The following is a 19,596-nucleotide window of genomic DNA, read 5'->3' on the forward strand; positions in this document are numbered from 1 at the left end:
CTCCTATCATCATGAATCCCCTTTATCATCACGATTTAACTCTATCATCATGGGTTACGTCTATCATTATCATTTTCCTCTATCATCATGACTTACCTCAATCGTCATGACTTACATGTATCATAGTCTAGGATCTGTATAAGAGTTTGTGTGCATTTCATTTAACGGAAATTATCTCAACTGTTTTTGGGTAAAATGACTATGACAAACAACATGGCATATGTGACATTTGCTCAATCTGGGATGAAATTCCTAAAATTAAGACCCCCCTGAAAGGCAAAGTCGACATAGCTCTAACTTTCCGAAAAATATAGTAATAACAAATCTGCAATGTTTATGGTGTTTAGAAGGTTCACTGTTAGGGGTGTTCACGGGAGGGAAATTCCAGATTGAGCATATGGCACATATGCCATGTTGTTTGTCATGGTCATTTTACCGAGAGCGGTTGAGATAACTTCCGTTAAATGAAATGAATACAAACTCTTATACAGGTCAAGACTGTATCGCAGTATAGAAATGTACGGTAGGGTCACTTCGCTGTGCAACTAGCTGATGTATAATTAATTACTTTACTGGCTGCCGTTTACCATATCATCAATCCTATTGGTCATCCAATTGCCAATTGGTCATTGGCAATTTATTGGCTGCCAATATGGTAATCACTTGCGTAATAAGATATGTGTGGAAAGAAAAATTTCAATAGAGTGGCCCTACTGTATGTTCTCTACTGTGACTTTATCATCCAATTTTTTGTGCTTTTCATCACCATATACTCATTTCTCTTTTTAGGTCATATATGTAAAAGGCCTTTATTAAACAACAAACATAGTTTTCCAAACACCTCCTTTTCTGCCTTGTCCTCAACTATTAACCATTCTGCCAAAGAGGCAAGAATTTCCAGCGGTAGTTCTTGGTGTGCTCCTGCTGCAAATGGCACTCATTATCTTGAACTGAAATTTCAAAAACTTTATGCAATCAACACTATCGTCATCTTTGGTGATAGTGTAAGCCCATGTTGGGTATCTAGCTTTTACCTAAACGCTACATCTGATTTAATAAACTGGGAATCAGTTTTTCACCAAAATTCACAAAAGGTAAATAAAAAACTATGTTTGAAAATTGAATTCTCAAAGCTATAAACAAGTGTATTTTAATATGTTAGTGTACCCTTGAATCACCGTGCTTTGTCTTATCTTAGGTTTTTCCAGGCAACAAAAATGCTTACAGTGACGCTGCTATCTCAAACATCACAGGTGGTATTAGAACGAGAGCTTTACGGATTATTCCTTTGAGTTACACTGGTCAACCATGTTTACGAACTGAAGTTTGTGGTGGAGGTAAATATGAATTTAAAAAATATATTGAACAAATTGTTGACTTTATTGAGTTGTTTGTTGTAGTGTTTTGAAAATTATAACGCAAGCGAACAAGAATCACATAATAATCGTTTCAACACGAGAAGTAGTAAGAATTTAATATATCTTGCTTGTAGTGTAAGGTGAAACAATTGATGACACACAAGTGTTGTTAAGTGTTGTTGTGCTTTCCTTTAGATGTTAGGAATAAGCTTTTAAAGTCGTTCGTTTGATTGGGAGCTTATTACAAAAATTTTAACGCACTTTTAAACTTATACTTGAACACAACGTGTGTAATATACGTTTATCTTAGTTTACATTTGGTTTAAATCAAAGAATGAGGTCAAAGCTTTGTGAACCATTCTATGTTTTTTAATTAATCTGTGCATTGTGTTTACAAAATGTTGAAATTTCTTACAATGAAAGATATTTTCAAAAGACTAGGAAAGTGTACTAAACATGCTTATTTCTGCTCAAATTAACTTAAGCTCCAATTATCCTATTTCCACCTTAATTTTCGTCAACTGTCTTGGTAGAGGTCGTCTATTATCGAGTTAAGCCCCAACCACGCCCATGACACCCTCTTTTTTTGCAGAGGTCTGAACTGAAGTACTAAATACAACTTAGGTTATCCAAGTTAGGTCACGGGGCTTAGTTTTTGACCTAGTTTTTGAAGTATGTGAATTGGTAAAGTACGAACAAATGCTTGAAAATCGTCAAAATATATGTATAAACGATCCAGCTAAAAACGATCCATAATATTGCTTGGTGTGCAGCCTGTATAAAGGTTCTTAACCAGACTATACGTAAAATCGTATTCAAAACTAAAGGAACGACAAACAGCACATGATGTAACGGATTAGTTGCAGTACGATCAATACAATGCGTAGAGCATTTTTACGATCTGCTGTTTTTTTAGATTTTTCTTGTACATAATTTCTGTAACTTTTTACGATTATTTTCGAAAGTTTCCTGTACTCCTTTTTCTTCTTATAACTTTAAAATTTTATAAAACATACTAAACTTGCGAGAATAACCACCTCAACTTATAATAACCGTTTTTGGTGGCTTTGCATAAACTCCATAACACGCGTATAATTATATATGCATGGTGTATTAGCAAGCTCTCTTGCAATTTATTGCTTTTTACAGATCATAATATGCACAAATTAACATTTGAATATAAGCCTCCCTTTTAATTATCTAGCTTGGGCCAATAAAGATTCTTATTTTGGTACTATTAGTGTTTTACAATCACATAACGCATTAAGTTGCGCTTGATTATGATGCTTTAGGTATTTGAAAGTAATCTTTCTTCTTTTTCGTAGAATTGCATCCAAACAGCCCGACCAATCTCCATGTCAATTCAACCGCTTCAAGATACGTTACAATATCCTGGGTAGACCCACAAAACGTTGCAGTATCTCCCAGTACAGGCCTCAAAAATCCTCTGACCAAATTTAAGTTTATTTTGAGGAAAAAAACAATGGCGATCTTTAACTTTGTTGAGCAAGCCAATGTTAGTAGACCTTACAAATTGAGCAATCTTATTCCTAACACAATGTACACAGTTGAAGTATTCGCTGGAAACTCGGAAGGTTTTGGAGATCCAGCAAATGCTTCTTTTCACACAAATGAAGATGGTAAGATTTAGTGCTGTAGGACTATTTTTATCAGTTGGGGGTCTTCCTTGTCAATAGTGCCCTTTTAAAACTACCCATTTCAAAAGTAGAAGGGGGCTCCTCCCCCAAGCTCCCCTACTTCTACAGCACTGGTAAGATTACGTATTCTTTATGATGCATTTGGTGATTTACTATTCAATTTTGCTTTATACAGGCGACATGATATAGTTCATGTTGTTCACGTGCTGAATGGTGCCGCAATTAAAAATTAATGAATTACTGTCCTTGTTTTCTAATAGTACAAAAATTTTTAGAACATGTCAATGTATACCTGAGTACATATATATTTTAAAAAGTTATACTTCATGAATGCTGCTTTGACTAACGGGAACGAACAAAAATCACCCCAATTTTCTTTTTCCTATTGATAAATCGCGCAAGGAACCTTGCATTTCCGATGTGACAGTAAACTGGAATTTTGTTTACGTCAACAAAGAAAAAAGTCAAGACCATTATTCTACTTTTTTCTATTTCTTCTGCCCTGTTTTTTGTACGATATGCAATACCTTGTAGAACTCAATTATAGCTTACAAATTTTGTAGAACTTAGCTAATTATAGCTTTATTTTATTGTAGTTCCTGATGGTCCTCCTTTAAATGTAACAGTCGCTGTTGTTAATAGTTCATCGTTATCAATCACGTGGAAGCCACCTGATATAAGCAAGAGAAATGGGAAAATTATCAATTACACAATTTGTATTACACGATGGAAGAATGGGACGTGTTCAAGAAACTTTACTACGACAAACCAAAGTTTTATTGTAAATGACTTGAAACCAGCAACAACGTACTACATCAGTGTTTTGGCCAGTACTATAATTGGTCGAGGAAATTACAGTGAAAATGAAATTGCAATAACAAATGAATGTAAGTTTTTTATTAAAACATTTTTCTTTTGCATTTTTCACTTAAATTTATCATTGATGGTTACGCCAATTGATGTATGTACTTGTTATAATTTAGTGCAGCCAGAAAAGCTTACAAATTTTACGGAAGAAACGTTGACGTTTTCTTTAAAGATTCCTGTTGAAGAATATGAGTGAGTTTGTATAAGTCAGTATGCGATGAGCTCTAATAAAGAAATAATTAAAATGATTGTTATTTGTTAATGGGAATTCTACAAAGCAACGAGTAATTCATCAGTCGTGAATCCACTTTAATTCATTTTTCCCTTTTACAGATTCTTCTATATTATTGCGATGGAAGGAGATGAAAAAAATCCCCCTCCACCTTCTAACTTCAGCAATGAAGACTTAATAAGGTATTCCACACTCTCACAACCAAAGCTTTACATTGCTGCCGTGCTTAAAGTCAGCGGTGTTGACATGTTCGTGTTTATACTTGGTGATGGCTTAAATTCAAGTATTTCAAAACCGCGAACACGACGATCTACAGATAGAGATTATAATAATCGTCCTTTAAGCCCCGATACTACTTATCGAGTTTTCCAGCGAGTTATTGTGAATGATATGGTAATTGTCAAAATTTTGAATGTTGTCTAGTTATATGTAATGATGAGTCACTTTTCCCCTCAAAATTTAATCCGCTTTTTAGGGTGTTTAGTATTCAACTGATTGGAGTTACGCCGCAAGGACTAGGCCTTCAAGATCTGCATACACAACACTACGTCCTTCAAGATCTGCATATACAACACCACGTCCTTCAAGATCTGCACATGCAACACTATGTCCTTCAAGATCTGCACATACAACACTATGTTCAACTTCTAGTAGGGCTAACTATGTTTTCATTAAAAATGACGTTGATGGTTGTGGGATCTACGTAAAGCACTCATTGAGAGTTAAAAAACAATCTTTACGTCTCTGATATAACTTTAATTAATGAAGACATTAAATTGTAAACATAAATTGTCTGATTCTAAAGGGACAATTGTAAAATACTTGTTCTTGCTTTAGGTTTTCGTTGATGATTTCATAATTTTCATTCATTATTTTAAAAACCTATCGTCAGAAACTTTAAGAAAAACAATAGTCTTTGATGCTTGTTTAGATTCGTTAAAGTCCAACAAAGAAGACGGAAAGTTGTTACCGATTGTCATTGCCCTGGCTATTTGTTTACTATTGTCACTGACCGTTAACATTTATCAGTTATGTTATCGTCGTAAAAATATATCAAATAAAGATGAAAATCATGATAATAAAAAGAGACCAACAAATGTTTATGATGGTTCTGATATCCATGACAATAATTATGAACATGTTGACGGCGACCAATCCTCATACATGTCGCTGAAAAGCACTGGAAGAAATGAAGACGACCATGTATACTGTCATTTAAATGAAGTTAGCAAGAACGAAAGCATTATGTAATGTATGTTGTTCGCATTTATCGATATTTCTTTAGAGTAATTTTCTGTAATTTTCATTGATATTTTGATTTCTGTAACCATTGTATGTGTTTTTATTTAGAACATTTCAACTCATTACTAGGTAGTACAAATTTAAACAGGCTAAAAACTAATTGATTTCATTTGAAATACATTTGTGTTGATATCTAGACTACTTATTGTCTACATTGTTTGCTAAGCTCCTGAAATCACCCATTCGAATGTGGGAGTTACTTTTTTGCAATGCTGCGCTTTGTTTACTTTCCATTCAGATCAATTAAATTTTCTGATAATTAGACTACTTGAAACTGAAAACTATTGCAAACATGTTTTATGATTTCTGCATAATTTTAGTATCATTTTTTACTCGAGTTTTTAGTATTGATCTTGCATACCTATATAGGATTCAAATCTTAATGTTATTTTACAATTTATGTTTTATTTTATACTTACACCTCAGCGACCTTTTGCTGACTTAGACATACGCTTGTATTTTATAAGCGCTCTCACTCTCATCTTCACTAAGTCTGGTTACAAAATCACCTCGGCGTATTAATTAGACTGATTGTTTGATTCTACATATTTCAGCAAAAATCTTGCCATTGATTGAGAAATGACTTTGCGTTGATTAGATAAAGCGAGAGGTTGAATTAAGTTAACGTGAGTGTTACTAACACAGGCTTTTAGAATTCGGGCGAAAGTGAGATGATTTAAGGAATTTCCATTCTTTTTTCGATAATGTTTAATGTGAAGTGGGTTTTTGAGTATTACTTATCTCATGAAAAATTTTTTCAAGGCAGATGGATAGCTGCAACGCTTTAAGTGCCAAAAGATCTAAAAAATTTCTAACTAATAATCTTGTCTGAGGGTGAATGGTTTTCGTTTTACATTGCTGTCGCTAATAATTTAGGTCGTGCAATAGACCGGGACTAGGTAAGTAGGTGGCTTATAATAGCAAAATAAATATAGCTGTCTCGTTAAGTATTCCTTAATGTTTGAAAGAATAATACACAAAGAGCTCCAATAAAACTTTTATCATAACATTTATAATTTTAGAGTTCACAAGCTAAATACACATCACAACAATTATCTGAAATATATTTTAGCTACTTTCAAGTAGCTAATATATATGATGAAGAGAAAGTATACGTGTTTTGTTGCAATTTTTCCACTTTTAAACAGTCTTTTGGTTGAAATACAAGCACAAGACATAAAGACAGATAGATTATCTGAAAAATTTTAAGTTAGAGAAATTAAACAGATACGCTAAAGCATAGCAGAAACAGAAAAGTGCAGTGTAACAGACATGAGATATCATCGTATTTGAGATCTTTTTAGAATACAAACTACGGCATTAACTTTCTCCATAAAGGCAAGTATTTATATGGAAATGCGGCAAGTGCGTTTATATGGAAAAATTCATCCCGCCTAGCCGGGTAACTCGCTTACACAAACCGAGTTCCCGGCAAGACGAGTTACTCGGATGTGTCATATATACGATTCACCGGGAAATGCATTCATGTTATATAAGGGCCGAGTTACCCGGCTCGGCGAGTAACTTGCTCAGCCGGGTAACTCGGCTTCATATAAACAGGCCCTTTGAAGGCTTAAGTTTGCAATGTATGTACACTGCATATCTTAAAGTATATGTCTCATGAAAGAAGTATTATTGGAAGAACATTATGGTCAAAGAAAAATTGGTTTGTCAAACCGACTCACTCTTCTCTATTTGGAAGGGCTACAGGAAAAGCAACCGAGTTTTACTCTGCAAATTTATTTGCAAAATTATCATGTAAATATAACAAATGCGTTTATTGCTTTTAAGTGAAATAACCAAAATCTATATACAACAAGAATGGGTAGTACTAAAATCTTTATACAACAAGTGTTCAAAGGTTTGTGCTATAAAACATAGCAAAATTACAAAAGCAGGTATTATGCATTTGGGAAAGTTTTGAAATACAGTTATTTTCTACATAATCTTAATTGGTTAACATTTAAACAAATGGCGAAGAATTGCCATTAGATTAAAGGTTCTTTTCTATTCGTTCAACAGGGATTAGTGGGTGGAACTATAGAAATAAAATGATTAAAAGAACGCGTTCTTTCCCAAAGTTAGTATTGAAAAAATTTGTCTTCTAGCTATCGATACTATCCATATATAGCATCGAATTGCACAGTTTTCAGCTTTTCTGTTTTACATAAACATAATTCAATTTTTCGCATCAATGATCTGCTTTAAAAGTATTTGAAATATCCAATATGTTTACTTCCGTGGTATTTGACAAACGTCTATCTTAGCAATAGCTGTAATATGATAACTCTAGTTCGAATTCTACGTTTTTAAGCGGGTGGATGATGACAAAATCAGTAAGTTTTGTACACGCTATTTGTCGGAGTTGTTTTGCTCCTTTCTATAAAAGGTAGGTTATTTGAAAGTTAAATGTTTATGTCGTCGCTACACACAATTTATCATTGCTCAGCTATTTTATGTAACCAGTTGTTGTTTTATCTTATATGTTATGAAAATTTGTCGACAGTAGTTTTGCAGTCTTGTGTGTCATTTGAAAAATGCCAGTTTTTAAGTTCCACTTATTTTAAAGTTAAACGACATGATGTATAAATAAAATATTATAAAAGTGGCCTTTAGTTTGTGTTGATTTTCTCACAATGGCAGGAAGAATTGTAACAATAAAGCTGTAATAGCGTAAATGTATTTTTTAATTTGATACTTGAAGTTCTATAAAGACTGGTTGTCATATGATTTTATCAGCAAAAGATTAACCAGGCATTCGAGGAAGCCGATAAATCTCCTTTTTGCAAATGTTTAGACTTGACTCATCAAATTTTATTCGTCATCTTCAATTTTTATCGACTTAATTTCAGTTTGAAGCGTGTCTGAAATAGAATATTTTGTTTATTTCCTCAAATGCTGATTAATGGTGCTAAAATGCTTGGGCAAATTCATTAGCAAATATGCGGAAGTAGAAAACATGGTTTTTATGGGTAGCAACGCGCGCATGCGTGGCTAACCACTATGTTATACTGCAAAAAGTAGAACGGCCGATGGAACGAATGATTTCAAAATCATTGACCTGTATGACTGAGCTGGATGTGGCATAAACTATATAATTTTCTAAATTTGTTTCGTTTACGCTAGAATAGTGCAGTAATGTCCCTTGTTTATACTGACAATGGTGAAACCCAAATAGTTGAAAATTTAAAACAATTGCCAGCCATCGCAAACATGAAGTTCATTTTGTTTCATTGAATAATCCGTGAGCTTGAAGCAACGTACTTGCATTCGGTCTAGTTATGTGTATGTACACCATGTGACTCTTGTGACTGGTCACGGTGCTTTCATATTTTTAGTAAATAAAACGTAAAGAAAAAAGCAAATAAATGTGTTTTACGAGTCTTAAATACACTAACTAATCTTAAAGTTGTAGTTTCACGTGAAGTAAATGAATTTAAAGTGCGACGCATTGTTTATCAATTGCTTGGTTCACTCTGGTCACTGTTTTTGTGCTTTTGTGTTAAATTAAAGACAAAAATCTATTTCTTCTTTTTTTGTTTTGATACATAATAACAAATAATATCTGACATTCTCTATGAGGATTTAGAACATACCAAAATTACCATGAACATTAACTCAAAATACATGTTAAACCGAGTCAAACTATGAGCAGGAAATACAATTAAATACGAAATGTTTGCTCTGGTCACTTTCAATGTACTAAAAATTCGCTTATTAAAAGCGAATTGTCAAGATTATTTGTAATTAGTACAGAGTATTTTTAATAATGCCATGGGAAAAGACAAAAGAGCTCGGCTCTCTGGTCAAAAATTAACGAACATAACTAGTCATACAAAAGACCGCAGAGGTCATGGGTTCGAATCCCGTTGAGTCACCTGAATTTTTCAGGTTGATGAGACAATTGCTTAAATTGTCCCACAAAGTGCGAAGATCATATCTACATTTAATTTAATGAACATAACAAGTGTCGCATTAATGCAAATAAATACATGTCATATCGTGACAATCATGATTGTTGATTTATCGGTTGAGGGGAACGACGTATCACATATCATAGACACATATCATAGACGCGCAAGAAAATTATTTTTGTAAAACAAACTTTTAAAGATTTACTATTTATATCAAAAGCATGGTTTTCAGTAACAATTTTAACCGATATATTTAAAATTTCGTGTGAAGTCACATTTATTGCAACTTTACGATGTAAGCACGTGAGTTAAGTCGCGTGCAATGTAATATATGCATGAACGTTCTACATATGGGTTTGGGAAAAGTGACACTCAATCGTTTTGTAGAAATAAGAGAAAAGTCGGTCCAATAACTAAAAGAGGTCAAAAATATCGGTTCCGTTAAGATTTTGGCCTTTTCCCATGAAATATAGGCTCAAAAAATGTTGGTTCCAAGTCTTAGAACTTGGAACACGTCTCAATTTTTTGATTTGTGCGCCCCTGATTACAGAGTAAGCTCAACTGAGATTTTCACGATCTCAGACATTTTATAAACTCTTATGTTTATCGTATATAGTGAACTACGCTCTTGATCCATTGATGTCTTGATGTATTTCATTTTTGTTTGGGCTACCCACATGTACGCTCTGCGTACCTATTTTTTACCAATGATGTAGAAGTAAAGATTCTCATCTTGTCTTTTACTCGACTTTATAAAAATACTTAGAATATATTTAAGCAAATTTCACTTGATGGTTATAACAATTTGTAAAAGCTAATTAAGTATAAAACATCACATACCTGTAATTGCTGTTTTGTATGATGTGCGTATATTTAATCATTGTGTCATAAGGTGCCAAAAAATTTTGAATATTTCAGACAACATATTTATCATTTAAAGAAAAAGACAAGTTTGGTGGGAAAAATCCAAAAATTCCTACAAATGCGTATCAAATTATAGGAATTATTGAATGTTGACACAAATCAGTGAGTTTTATTACTAGCTAATAATCGCAGTTATCTTATGATCCGTTTTAGCTACAAAAGGTAGGAATTGTTAAATGCCCAAGCCGTGAAATTATCTTTGCTCAGCTATTTCATGTTATCTGATGTATAAGCATAACTCAATTATCATATAAACTCATATTATAAATAATTGGTCGATGTGTAGGATTCACATGCTTGTTGCTTGAACAAAATTTGTAAAAACTAGTTTCAGCAGTTTGTGTTGATTTTCTCATGATTGCGCAAACAGTACATTGATTATGACAAATTTAAAAATATTGTAAAAATCTTAAAGCCATAAAATTTTATGAATGTATTTTTGATATTTTATTTGAAATTTTATAATGACATGTATAATCTGACGTGATTTGTCGTTACATTTCATCAAGATTAACCTTACTTAATTACTGTTAATTACTGACGACTTTTTTTATTTATATAGTCATATTTTGACTTCATTTTTTATATTATCTTCATTTCTTATTCACACAGAAGCCCAATACCTAAAACATTTAATTAATATAACATAATCTGCTTTCGGATTTATTCGTTGTCAAATATACGGAAGTAGCCTAAAAAACACCGATTTCGACAAAAATGAGAATGTATCGTTTCCGGACATCCCAAGGAGGCTCCTTACAGTTCACTCGTGTTTTGGGTGTTTCAGATAGCCTTCACTTCCCACAGTATTTTTATCAAACTCACTCAATTTTGAAAAAGGAACTACGCAGGAATATTAAAAAATCCCAGTAAAGTCTAAAGATGCTTGAATAGGATAGCTGTTTGTGTTGTTATGGCAACCATCTCTCTTTACTTCATTTTCTTTTACACTTTATCGTTTAGTTTTTAAGGAATCGACCTTTTTTCGGTTTTGTGAAATTTTCTAATTTTTTGCGTGGCGATTGTTATTCATTTAAGAAGCATTCTGTTTAATGCAGAAGGAATTCTATAAATAATCTTTCGAGATATTTGAAAGATTCGGCTGTATGAAAACTTATCTGTAGATTTTGTTCTATTTTGCGTATATTTTTTTCTTGTAATAAACATCAACACGAACTTTTAACAAAATTTACCGAAGGAAAAAAAATTTTTCAACAAAGTCAGCAAAGCCAGGCGTTTGTTTAAAAAAGTCGACATGAGCACAATATGCGCATGCAAATTTTCACCAGTCCACTGCTAAGTAACTGTAGGGAGCCTCTTTAAGAAAAAAATTTCAATGCTTACTTGCACCGAACAAACCCGTTTTCATATACTGCATAATTGTTTAATTTTTTGTTCAAAAGAAAGTCGGCTACTTCTGTTTTACTTATAGAATTTTTAATTCTGGAAAATCCTATTTTTAACTAATTTTTTTTTGTTTCTTCCTTAATTATCAAATACTTTCTTGAAATACCAGGATATCAAAGCCAGGATAATCAAAATCGTCAACAATTGCACGTTTTCCTGACTTCAAGACTCTTTGACTTTTTAAGTTATGAGTTGTGGAGAAATAAAACTTAACTCTCACTGGTAGTTAATACAATATTATGATCATGGTTCTTTTATAGCACTATACAATACATTTAAACTGTTTCTGTAACTTTCTTTTTAATATAAACGAGTTGATATGTCGCCAAAATTTTCCTAAATTAAGTTAAAGGTGACAATTAATTCAACGAGTTTACAAATCTTTGCGAATATTAGTTTATTGGAGATTTAATTTAATGGTAATGTAACTTTGCATTTCATTTGCAAAGTACCATAATCGCAACAATGTTCGATATTTGTTTTGATATACGTACCCCCATGTTGTTCTATGGAAATAAGAACGTATATAGTTAAATACACTAACACATGAATAAAAAGGCCGCTGTGCAAGTTGCTTCAAATTTCTCGACAAAAGTTTCAAATTTGCAAGCCATCTAAACAGTAATTTTCAAATTAAATTGAGCAGAGATATAAATTCATAATAAGCGGCTGCAACGATAAACATAAGCATACTTGTCATTAAACCCTGCACTTCTAGAAAAATTAGCTCAATACCATGGCGTGTTGTAGTTAATGAAACACATTACAGAAAAGTGATATTCTGATAGTGACGTAAAAATCAAGTGATAAGTTTGATCCTACTATGCAAATTTCTCTGTGTTTACCAAAAAGCAAAAGCAATTAGGTTGGAAAAATAGACAATAATAATGTTATAAAAAAAAACATAACAGGATCAAAAAAATGCAGACTGGTTAGATGCTACTAGCAACCTTCCACAATTTGTCATGCACGTTGCACGATATATTCGTAAGTTTTATTGTCGAATCTAATATTAATAAAAACCTAACCCCTTTGTAACAATCCCAAAAGTGTCAATCACGTGAAATGCACGCGATCCACAACAACAAAACAAAAAAAAACAAATGTTCATCGCACTCCCAACGTTGATCATAGTGATCAATTTATGTCCACAATTTTTTACTATTTAACTGTCGCAATAGGTCTCCAATCACGGCTGCCGTTCTTCGTTGTCGGGTTTTCATGGAGTTTTCGTCTTTAGACTCAATTCCACTAGTGGTTTCGGGAACCACGGTATTTGCTGAAGGCATATTCAACTCAAGTGGTATCAGTTGTTGTATTGGACGACGTAGTTCTGACGATCGAGCCTTTGTAGTACTCGCAACACAGACTTTGCTTCTCGAACAACACCATCCTTACTTACTATGAGCTCGGTAACTCTTGCCAATTTCCACAAAATTCGAGGACAAAGACCATTTTTTAACACAACAACATCACCGACAGCTATTTTCTCCTTCTGTGCTCGATGAAGTAAGCGTGAAGTCTCTATGACACTTAAAAGATACTCCGTACTCTAACGATCAATAAATTACGTTTCAACTATCTAACAGACTCTTCTGATATTTCGCTTTTCTGGTTAGAGTTCGATTCGTACTGATGACTTCAAATTGTCGATCACTAGCTGTAAGAGTAAGTTACCGTCCGTAAATTAATTGAGATGGAGTCGGAGGATAAAAAATTCCTTCTTCGTCGTCATAGATATATGTAAGTGGACAATTGTTAATTAATGGTAGCCTCAATTTCAACCAAAATGGTTGTAAGTGCTTTCAAATCCATTGAGGATCGACCGAGAGCTTTCTTCAAACATCTCTTTGTACTCTGTATCATTCGTTCGCAAAATCCTCTTTACCAAGGTGCCTTTTCAATGATAAATTCCCAATTGAAAAGCTTGGAAGCCAGCTCCCTTGAGGCACTTTTGAAGGTCTTGGCATTGTCTGAAATTAGTGTAGATGGCAAACCTCTTCGCGAGACAAACCTTCGGAAAGCTGTTCTCATCCCAGCTGATTCCTAAAATTTTGATACGGTTCTCTTGAGATGTGGACTTAGGTTGTGGCTCTGTATGAGGCGAAGGAGTTTTTCCTAACTTGTCTTCTACCATCGTACTTGGTTTATGTTTAACATATGATGACCCTTTTCATTTCCCACCTTAACAAACGGTCGATCTTCATCATTCGCAATAACAATTCGGACATGTTGCGAGTTTGAATGCCATTTTAGAAGCTGGAATCCTCCCTCACTCAGTAATTTTCGAGATCTATGATGGGTGTATAGAGCTTCGTCCTCATTAGAAGCTTTACCAGCAAATTCGTCAACATATAATGACTCGATTAATAAAGAGACTTTTTCTGGATCGACATTCCTGTATTTCGAAACGTGTGAAGAATAACAGTAGATAATATTGCAGGACTTGGGGTTAGACCAAGTAGTAGGCGTCAGACTTGTATTCCTTTAGCATCGGGTGTATTCCTTTGTCAATATGGTCAAACCAAAGAAACTTCAGCATCTTTCTGTCTTTGTGAGCAATTTGTATTTGATGAAAAGCTTTTTCGATATCAGCAACAAGCCCAATGGAGAAGTCTCGAAAGTTTATCATAGTGTCAAATAAACGTGCAACCAAATTTGGTCCCTTTTCGAGGCAGTCATTGAGCGACAGCTCCTCTTTAGTAGCTCTTGCCGAACCATCGAAAACCACGCGAAGTTTTGTAGTTTTGTTATCTTCTTGAAGTACGCCATGATGGGGTAGGAAATAACTGGTTTCATGTGCAACAGGAACTGGGTCAATAATTCCTCTTTTCACTTGATCTTTGATAATTGTATCGTATTCTTGCAATAAGGGCTTATCTTTATCGAGACGAGATTTCAACTGGTTTGAAACACATACCCTAACAGTCTCATTTTGGAATACAGTCCCCTTTCCAAGGTAAGTTCACTTCACATCTCCCTTCAACCTCCAGATATTGTATATTCTTTAGAAACTCCTGATCCTGTGATTCGTTGGATTCTTTGAATCCCATTTATTCGATCTCCCAAAACCGTTTCAAGCATTCATGTAATTTGGGTTCTCTCTTGTCAAGCGGTAATTCCTTTGAAACGGAGTAATCTTCGATGATTAAATTAATGTTTGACAATTTCGAATTAGTTTCACCATCATTCGTCTGTCCAGTGATAATCCAGCCAAATTCACTATTAATCGCAACAGGACCACCTTCACTTCTTATAATCTCGCCTGTCGCGATATCGAAATAATAATCTGCTCCAATTAGAATGTCGATGTTGCTGTCTGTCTGTCGTCCAGAGAGGATATTGGTATCGGAAAGCTGCAACTCCATCAGATGAGGATAATAATCGAGTTCAACTGTCGTTGTCAATGGAGAGCAAATATTTATGAAGAAAAAAGCTGTTATGATTCGATTTCCATTCTTTCCTTTCTGGGACAAATGAACCAAGTCACATTTTTGCTTTGTAAAATCTTGGTTGCCAAAGGTATTTAAGTTAACAACTTCTCTTCTGATGGGAACTAGTCCAAGCCGTTTTTTTTAATGAATTCGTAACGTAAGTGCGCTGGCTACCACTGTCTAAAAGCACTTGAACAGGTATCGAAATGGAAGCATTCCCGCCATTTATGGATATGTTTAACTGAAGTATCTTGAGTCAAAAAGGCGTTCACCGTAGGTATTCTGGGTGTTTGGTGCTGACCTCCTGAATTTTTTTCATGCTGTGGCTGTGGACTTGATTGCACTCCTTCACTTATTTCCCGTGCCTCGATCTCAGTTTTTATTGTATCCAACAACTCATCAATTTTCCTAACGTCTCCCGATGATTTTCAGGCAATTTGTAGACGAATGTCACTATGTAATTTAGTCATGACAATCGGGATAATTATATTACCATATTGTTCAGAAGAAACGCCAAGACTCGATAATCCTTGTACATGAACGCTTACTTTAGCGTATATGTATCTTACTTGGCTAGTTCTACCATTGGCACAAGCTTGAATGTCTAAAACTTCATGCATATGAGCTGCTATGGTTTGCTGGGTTTTCCCGAAGCGATCGTTCCAGATTTTTGCAGCAGAGTCGTAATTGGCATTAATTAATGTTAGACCCTTAATGGCCCTCACTGCGTTTCCCTCGAGAAGCGATTACAGATAGTTAAATTTGTTTACCTTCGAAATGTTGGGATTACTGTGAATCGCAGAATCATACAGATCCCAAAACGAACTCCACTCCGTAACCTTGCCAACATATTTCAGAAGCTTCACCTTAGGAAGCCTCGGCATTTTTGGCTTAAAATGAAATGTCGTCGTACTGTTATCATGTGGTGGCTGTGATAACAATTCAACTGACTCTTTCTCGAGTTTTGTACACATTCCACGTTGTCCTCTTCTTATAGCACGAAGCCTTTCCAGTTTTTCCTTCTCTTCAGTCGACATTTTCGTAAGAAACGAATTATGGGCGACTTTATTTCGTTAAAGCCGCCCCACATTGGGCGCCATGTCATACACGTTGCACGATTTTTCTTAATTTTTATTTTCGAATCAAATGTTAATAACAACCCCACCCCTTTGTAACAATCCCAAAAGTGTCAATCACGAGAAATGCACGCGATCCACAATAAAACAAAAAAACAAATGTTCATCACACAATTCACTACAAGGCTGCTTTAAATGTTTATCGAATGTAACTGACTTACAAAAACTTTGTTTTTCAAACCAAAAAGAATATACGTTGCTTCAACAAGTCACATTTATCAAAAGAATAATTGAGAATTAATTCCACCCCTAGCATTATATGAACACTTTTGATCAATTATGAGCTCATAAACATTTCACTGAGTCGTATTAAAGGTGTTCAGTATCAATAACTAATTTTAAAGAACTATTATTTTCGATATTTTGCCAAATATCAAGTTTCCAACAATTTTTAATATGTTCAATGTCATTTTTTCAGAAACAAATGGATTTTTTATTAAACATGTTCAATCAGGAAAGTGCATTTATGATACTGGGGTAGAGTATTCAAGATATCCTAGAAACATCCCAATTCACCTTACTTATTATCTGAACCTAACTAAGAACTGTTTTGACTCAACAACTCAGTTTAAATTTCATCAATCTGGCTCCATATTAAAACCGAATAGAAGAGGTTGTCTTGTGGGAGAGAGAAAATTACAAGATTTGTTTTTGATATACAAAAAGAAAGGTGACATTGCTGCTGCATGCAATGACGCAAACGCTTTAACCCAAACTTTTCAAGGTGGAATATTTACTTCCGACTTTGATAAATGTGCAGTACCTCCAGGATATATTAAACGTCATGTCTACATGGGAATAGCTAACTGTAATAATGAAGAAGATCAGCGATTTCATTTTGGTAAGTAAGAATTTTTATACAATGAGTGCAAAAAATTAAACTCTTATTGAAAACCACCACCAATCCTAATCTATTTAGGGATGGCGTCGACATGCTAGGTCACCGTCATCTGGAACTTTATCTTCATCAGATTCAAATTTGCATTTACAGGATTTTACAGACAAGGGCGTACTGACTGGATTTTTATGTTTTTTACTATAGGTGCAGTGACATGTGCTGGACAAAAGATAGCGGACGCTAGTTGCTCGAATAATCAATATATGGTGATAAAAGTTGCTGAATATCGTGGAATGAGAAACGGAAGCTCTTGTGGTTTAAGTAATGATTACAGTTGTAGTGTCGATGTAACATGTGACCTTAAAAATTACTGTGATGGTGAAAGAAAATGTGATGTATCTGTTGATGATAATCATTTCCCTTCAAGTATTTGCCCTGGTTTGGACAAGTATCTTTACTTTGAATATCAATGTAACGACACAAGTACGCCACACAGAGAAATTTGTAACTGTAAGTATATTATATGGGCAGATTTTATTTGGCTCGCGATTCACGTGATTTGGAAAAAAATTGACCTTAATATAGCATTAATTTCATGGTTAATATTGTTTATATCATCACACATAAAAAAAGAAACTTTTGGAATTTCTGTTTGGTGTATTTACAAGGAGTAATGTATTATTTAAGCTTGAAACATAATATGATACTCAGGACAATTTTAAGTGTTAGGTCATTCTTCTATTAAATATTAGAGTTCTTGCAATGGAAATTTTCATTAATTTTTATATGTCCTCGCCATGAGTCATCAAATGATAAAATGTTGATTCATGCAGTTATCTCTTCTTGAAGTGTCTTTGTATTTCTTTTTTAAAAACAATTATGCCATTTTAGGTTTACTAAGCAATTGAATTTACAATTTGATTTGCATTTATGTCGTCATGAATCCATACAAGAAAATGTTTGTATACTTATATATACAATTGTATCATTATGTGACGGCGCAAAACGCAATTTTCGCCTATAAGATAAAGTTGTTCATGTTTTCATTGTATGATTATTAATAATAGGACACGTTTATCTAGATTTGTGTAAGACGCTATGCAGTAGAACTAAACGATATTAGTGGTCAATATGAACTTCCTCATATTTCATTTTATCCTTTTGAGTAAGACTGTAGACATGTTAGTAATATCAATAATTTACGTGACATGTCTCAGTGGTCTAAAGAGTAACACACATACTTCCATGCATCTTAAAAAATTTATTCCGGTTGATATTTCTCCAATTCTAAATTTTTAGATCTCCGTGTACATATTTTATTTATGGGAAGGATTTGTAATACTTATGTTAAAAAACAAAGATACATAACTCTTCTTCAATAAACTTTATGTTCAGTTCAACTTAAAATTATTTTTATTTATGTAGTTGAGAATGTACATCTGTCTCAGTCAATTTTGCCAAACAAAGGTGTCGTGGATGTTATTACAAAGTTTAGAAACTTCACCATCTGCAACAATGGTCTTTTGGCTGAAGTAAAAAACACTGTCTGTAATCGATTTGGTTATCCTAGTGCACTGAATATAGAAAGCTGGACGTCAATACCAACATCAGTTAATCAGTTTTTTACACCTGGAAATGTTGCATGTGGTGCTCTAGTGAATGATTTATCCCAATGTTCAATAACTCAAAACAATAGTTGTTCTCAATACTTGTATGTGACATGTAAGCATTCTCATTACTTCTAAATAGCATAATATTATGCTGTAGAACACACATCTACAGCGTTAGCAAAAATTGGAGCTAAAGAATCATGTTGTCTAAACTTACTATCATCATTACTTACTTCTATCATCATGACTTATCTCTATCATCATGACTTATTTCTATCATCATGACTTATCTCTATCATCATGACTTACTTCTATCATCATGACTTACTTCTATCATCATGACTTATCTCTATCATCATGACTTACCTCTATCATCATGATTTAACTCTATCAGCATGACTTACTTCTATCATCATGACTTACCTATATTATAGTCTAGGACCTGTATAAAAGTTTGTATGCATTTCATTTAACGGAAGTTATTTCAACTGTTTTTGGGTAAAATGGCCATGACGAACAACATGGCATATGTGCCATTTGCTCAATCTGGGATGAAACTCCTAAAAATAAGACCACCCTGAAACGGCAAAGTCGACATAGCTCTAACTTCCAGAAAAAATAGCAATAACAATTTTGTAATGTTTCTGTTGTTTAGAAGGTTCCCTTTTGGGGGTTCACGGGAGGAAAAACTTACGTAATGTAACGAAAAACATTGTGTTCTAGGACCAATTGAAAAATGAAAACTAGCTTTATCCGTAAGGGAAAACCTCACATAGCACATTAAGGATCTGAATTTAAAACACAGCTCTAAAAATAACATGTAGATCACGCGTAAGCTTCGTGAAATTCTGTCGAATGCTTCTTGACGGGGGGGTGATGTCTTTTCAAAGCTGTATTTCTCTTGTGTGATGCAATT

The 19,596-nt window shown here is 33.9% G+C and overlaps 2 protein-coding genes across 4 annotated transcripts in view; both read left to right on the top strand.

Annotated features, from left to right (window-relative positions):
* Nucleotides 1-5,558, top strand: part of LOC124450443 — a 28,427-nt gene extending 22,869 nt beyond the window's left edge. Inside the window, exons 12-13 of one of the 2 annotated variants that reach the window (XM_047001118.1) lie at nt 4,635-4,765; nt 5,047-5,558. In XM_047001118.1, coding sequence (XP_046857074.1) covers nt 4,635-4,765; nt 5,047-5,366 — 451 coding nt within the window. In that variant the 3' untranslated portion in view covers nt 5,367-5,558. The remainder of the gene's footprint in view (nt 1-4,634; nt 4,766-5,046) is intronic. The other variant, XM_047001119.1, reaches the window with a different exon arrangement.
* Nucleotides 1-19,596, top strand: part of LOC124450439 (receptor-type tyrosine-protein phosphatase delta-like) — a 47,771-nt gene that overhangs the window by 10,875 nt on the left and 17,300 nt on the right. The window contains exons 5-10 of one of the 2 annotated variants that reach the window (XM_047001109.1): nt 790-1,094; nt 1,199-1,337; nt 2,684-2,998; nt 3,613-3,903; nt 4,000-4,075; nt 4,217-4,508. In XM_047001109.1, the coding sequence (XP_046857065.1) occupies nt 790-1,094; nt 1,199-1,337; nt 2,684-2,998; nt 3,613-3,903; nt 4,000-4,075; nt 4,217-4,508 (1,418 nt within the window). The remainder of the gene's footprint in view (nt 1-789; nt 1,095-1,198; nt 1,338-2,683; nt 2,999-3,612; nt 3,904-3,999; nt 4,076-4,216; nt 4,509-19,596) is intronic. The other variant, XM_047001108.1, reaches the window with a different exon arrangement.

The sequence above is a fragment of the Xenia sp. Carnegie-2017 genome, unplaced genomic scaffold (assembly GCF_021976095.1).
Source record: "Xenia sp. Carnegie-2017 unplaced genomic scaffold, XeniaSp_v1 HiC_scaffold_24, whole genome shotgun sequence".
NCBI classification, from domain to species: domain Eukaryota; kingdom Metazoa; phylum Cnidaria; class Anthozoa; order Malacalcyonacea; family Xeniidae; genus Xenia; species Xenia sp. Carnegie-2017.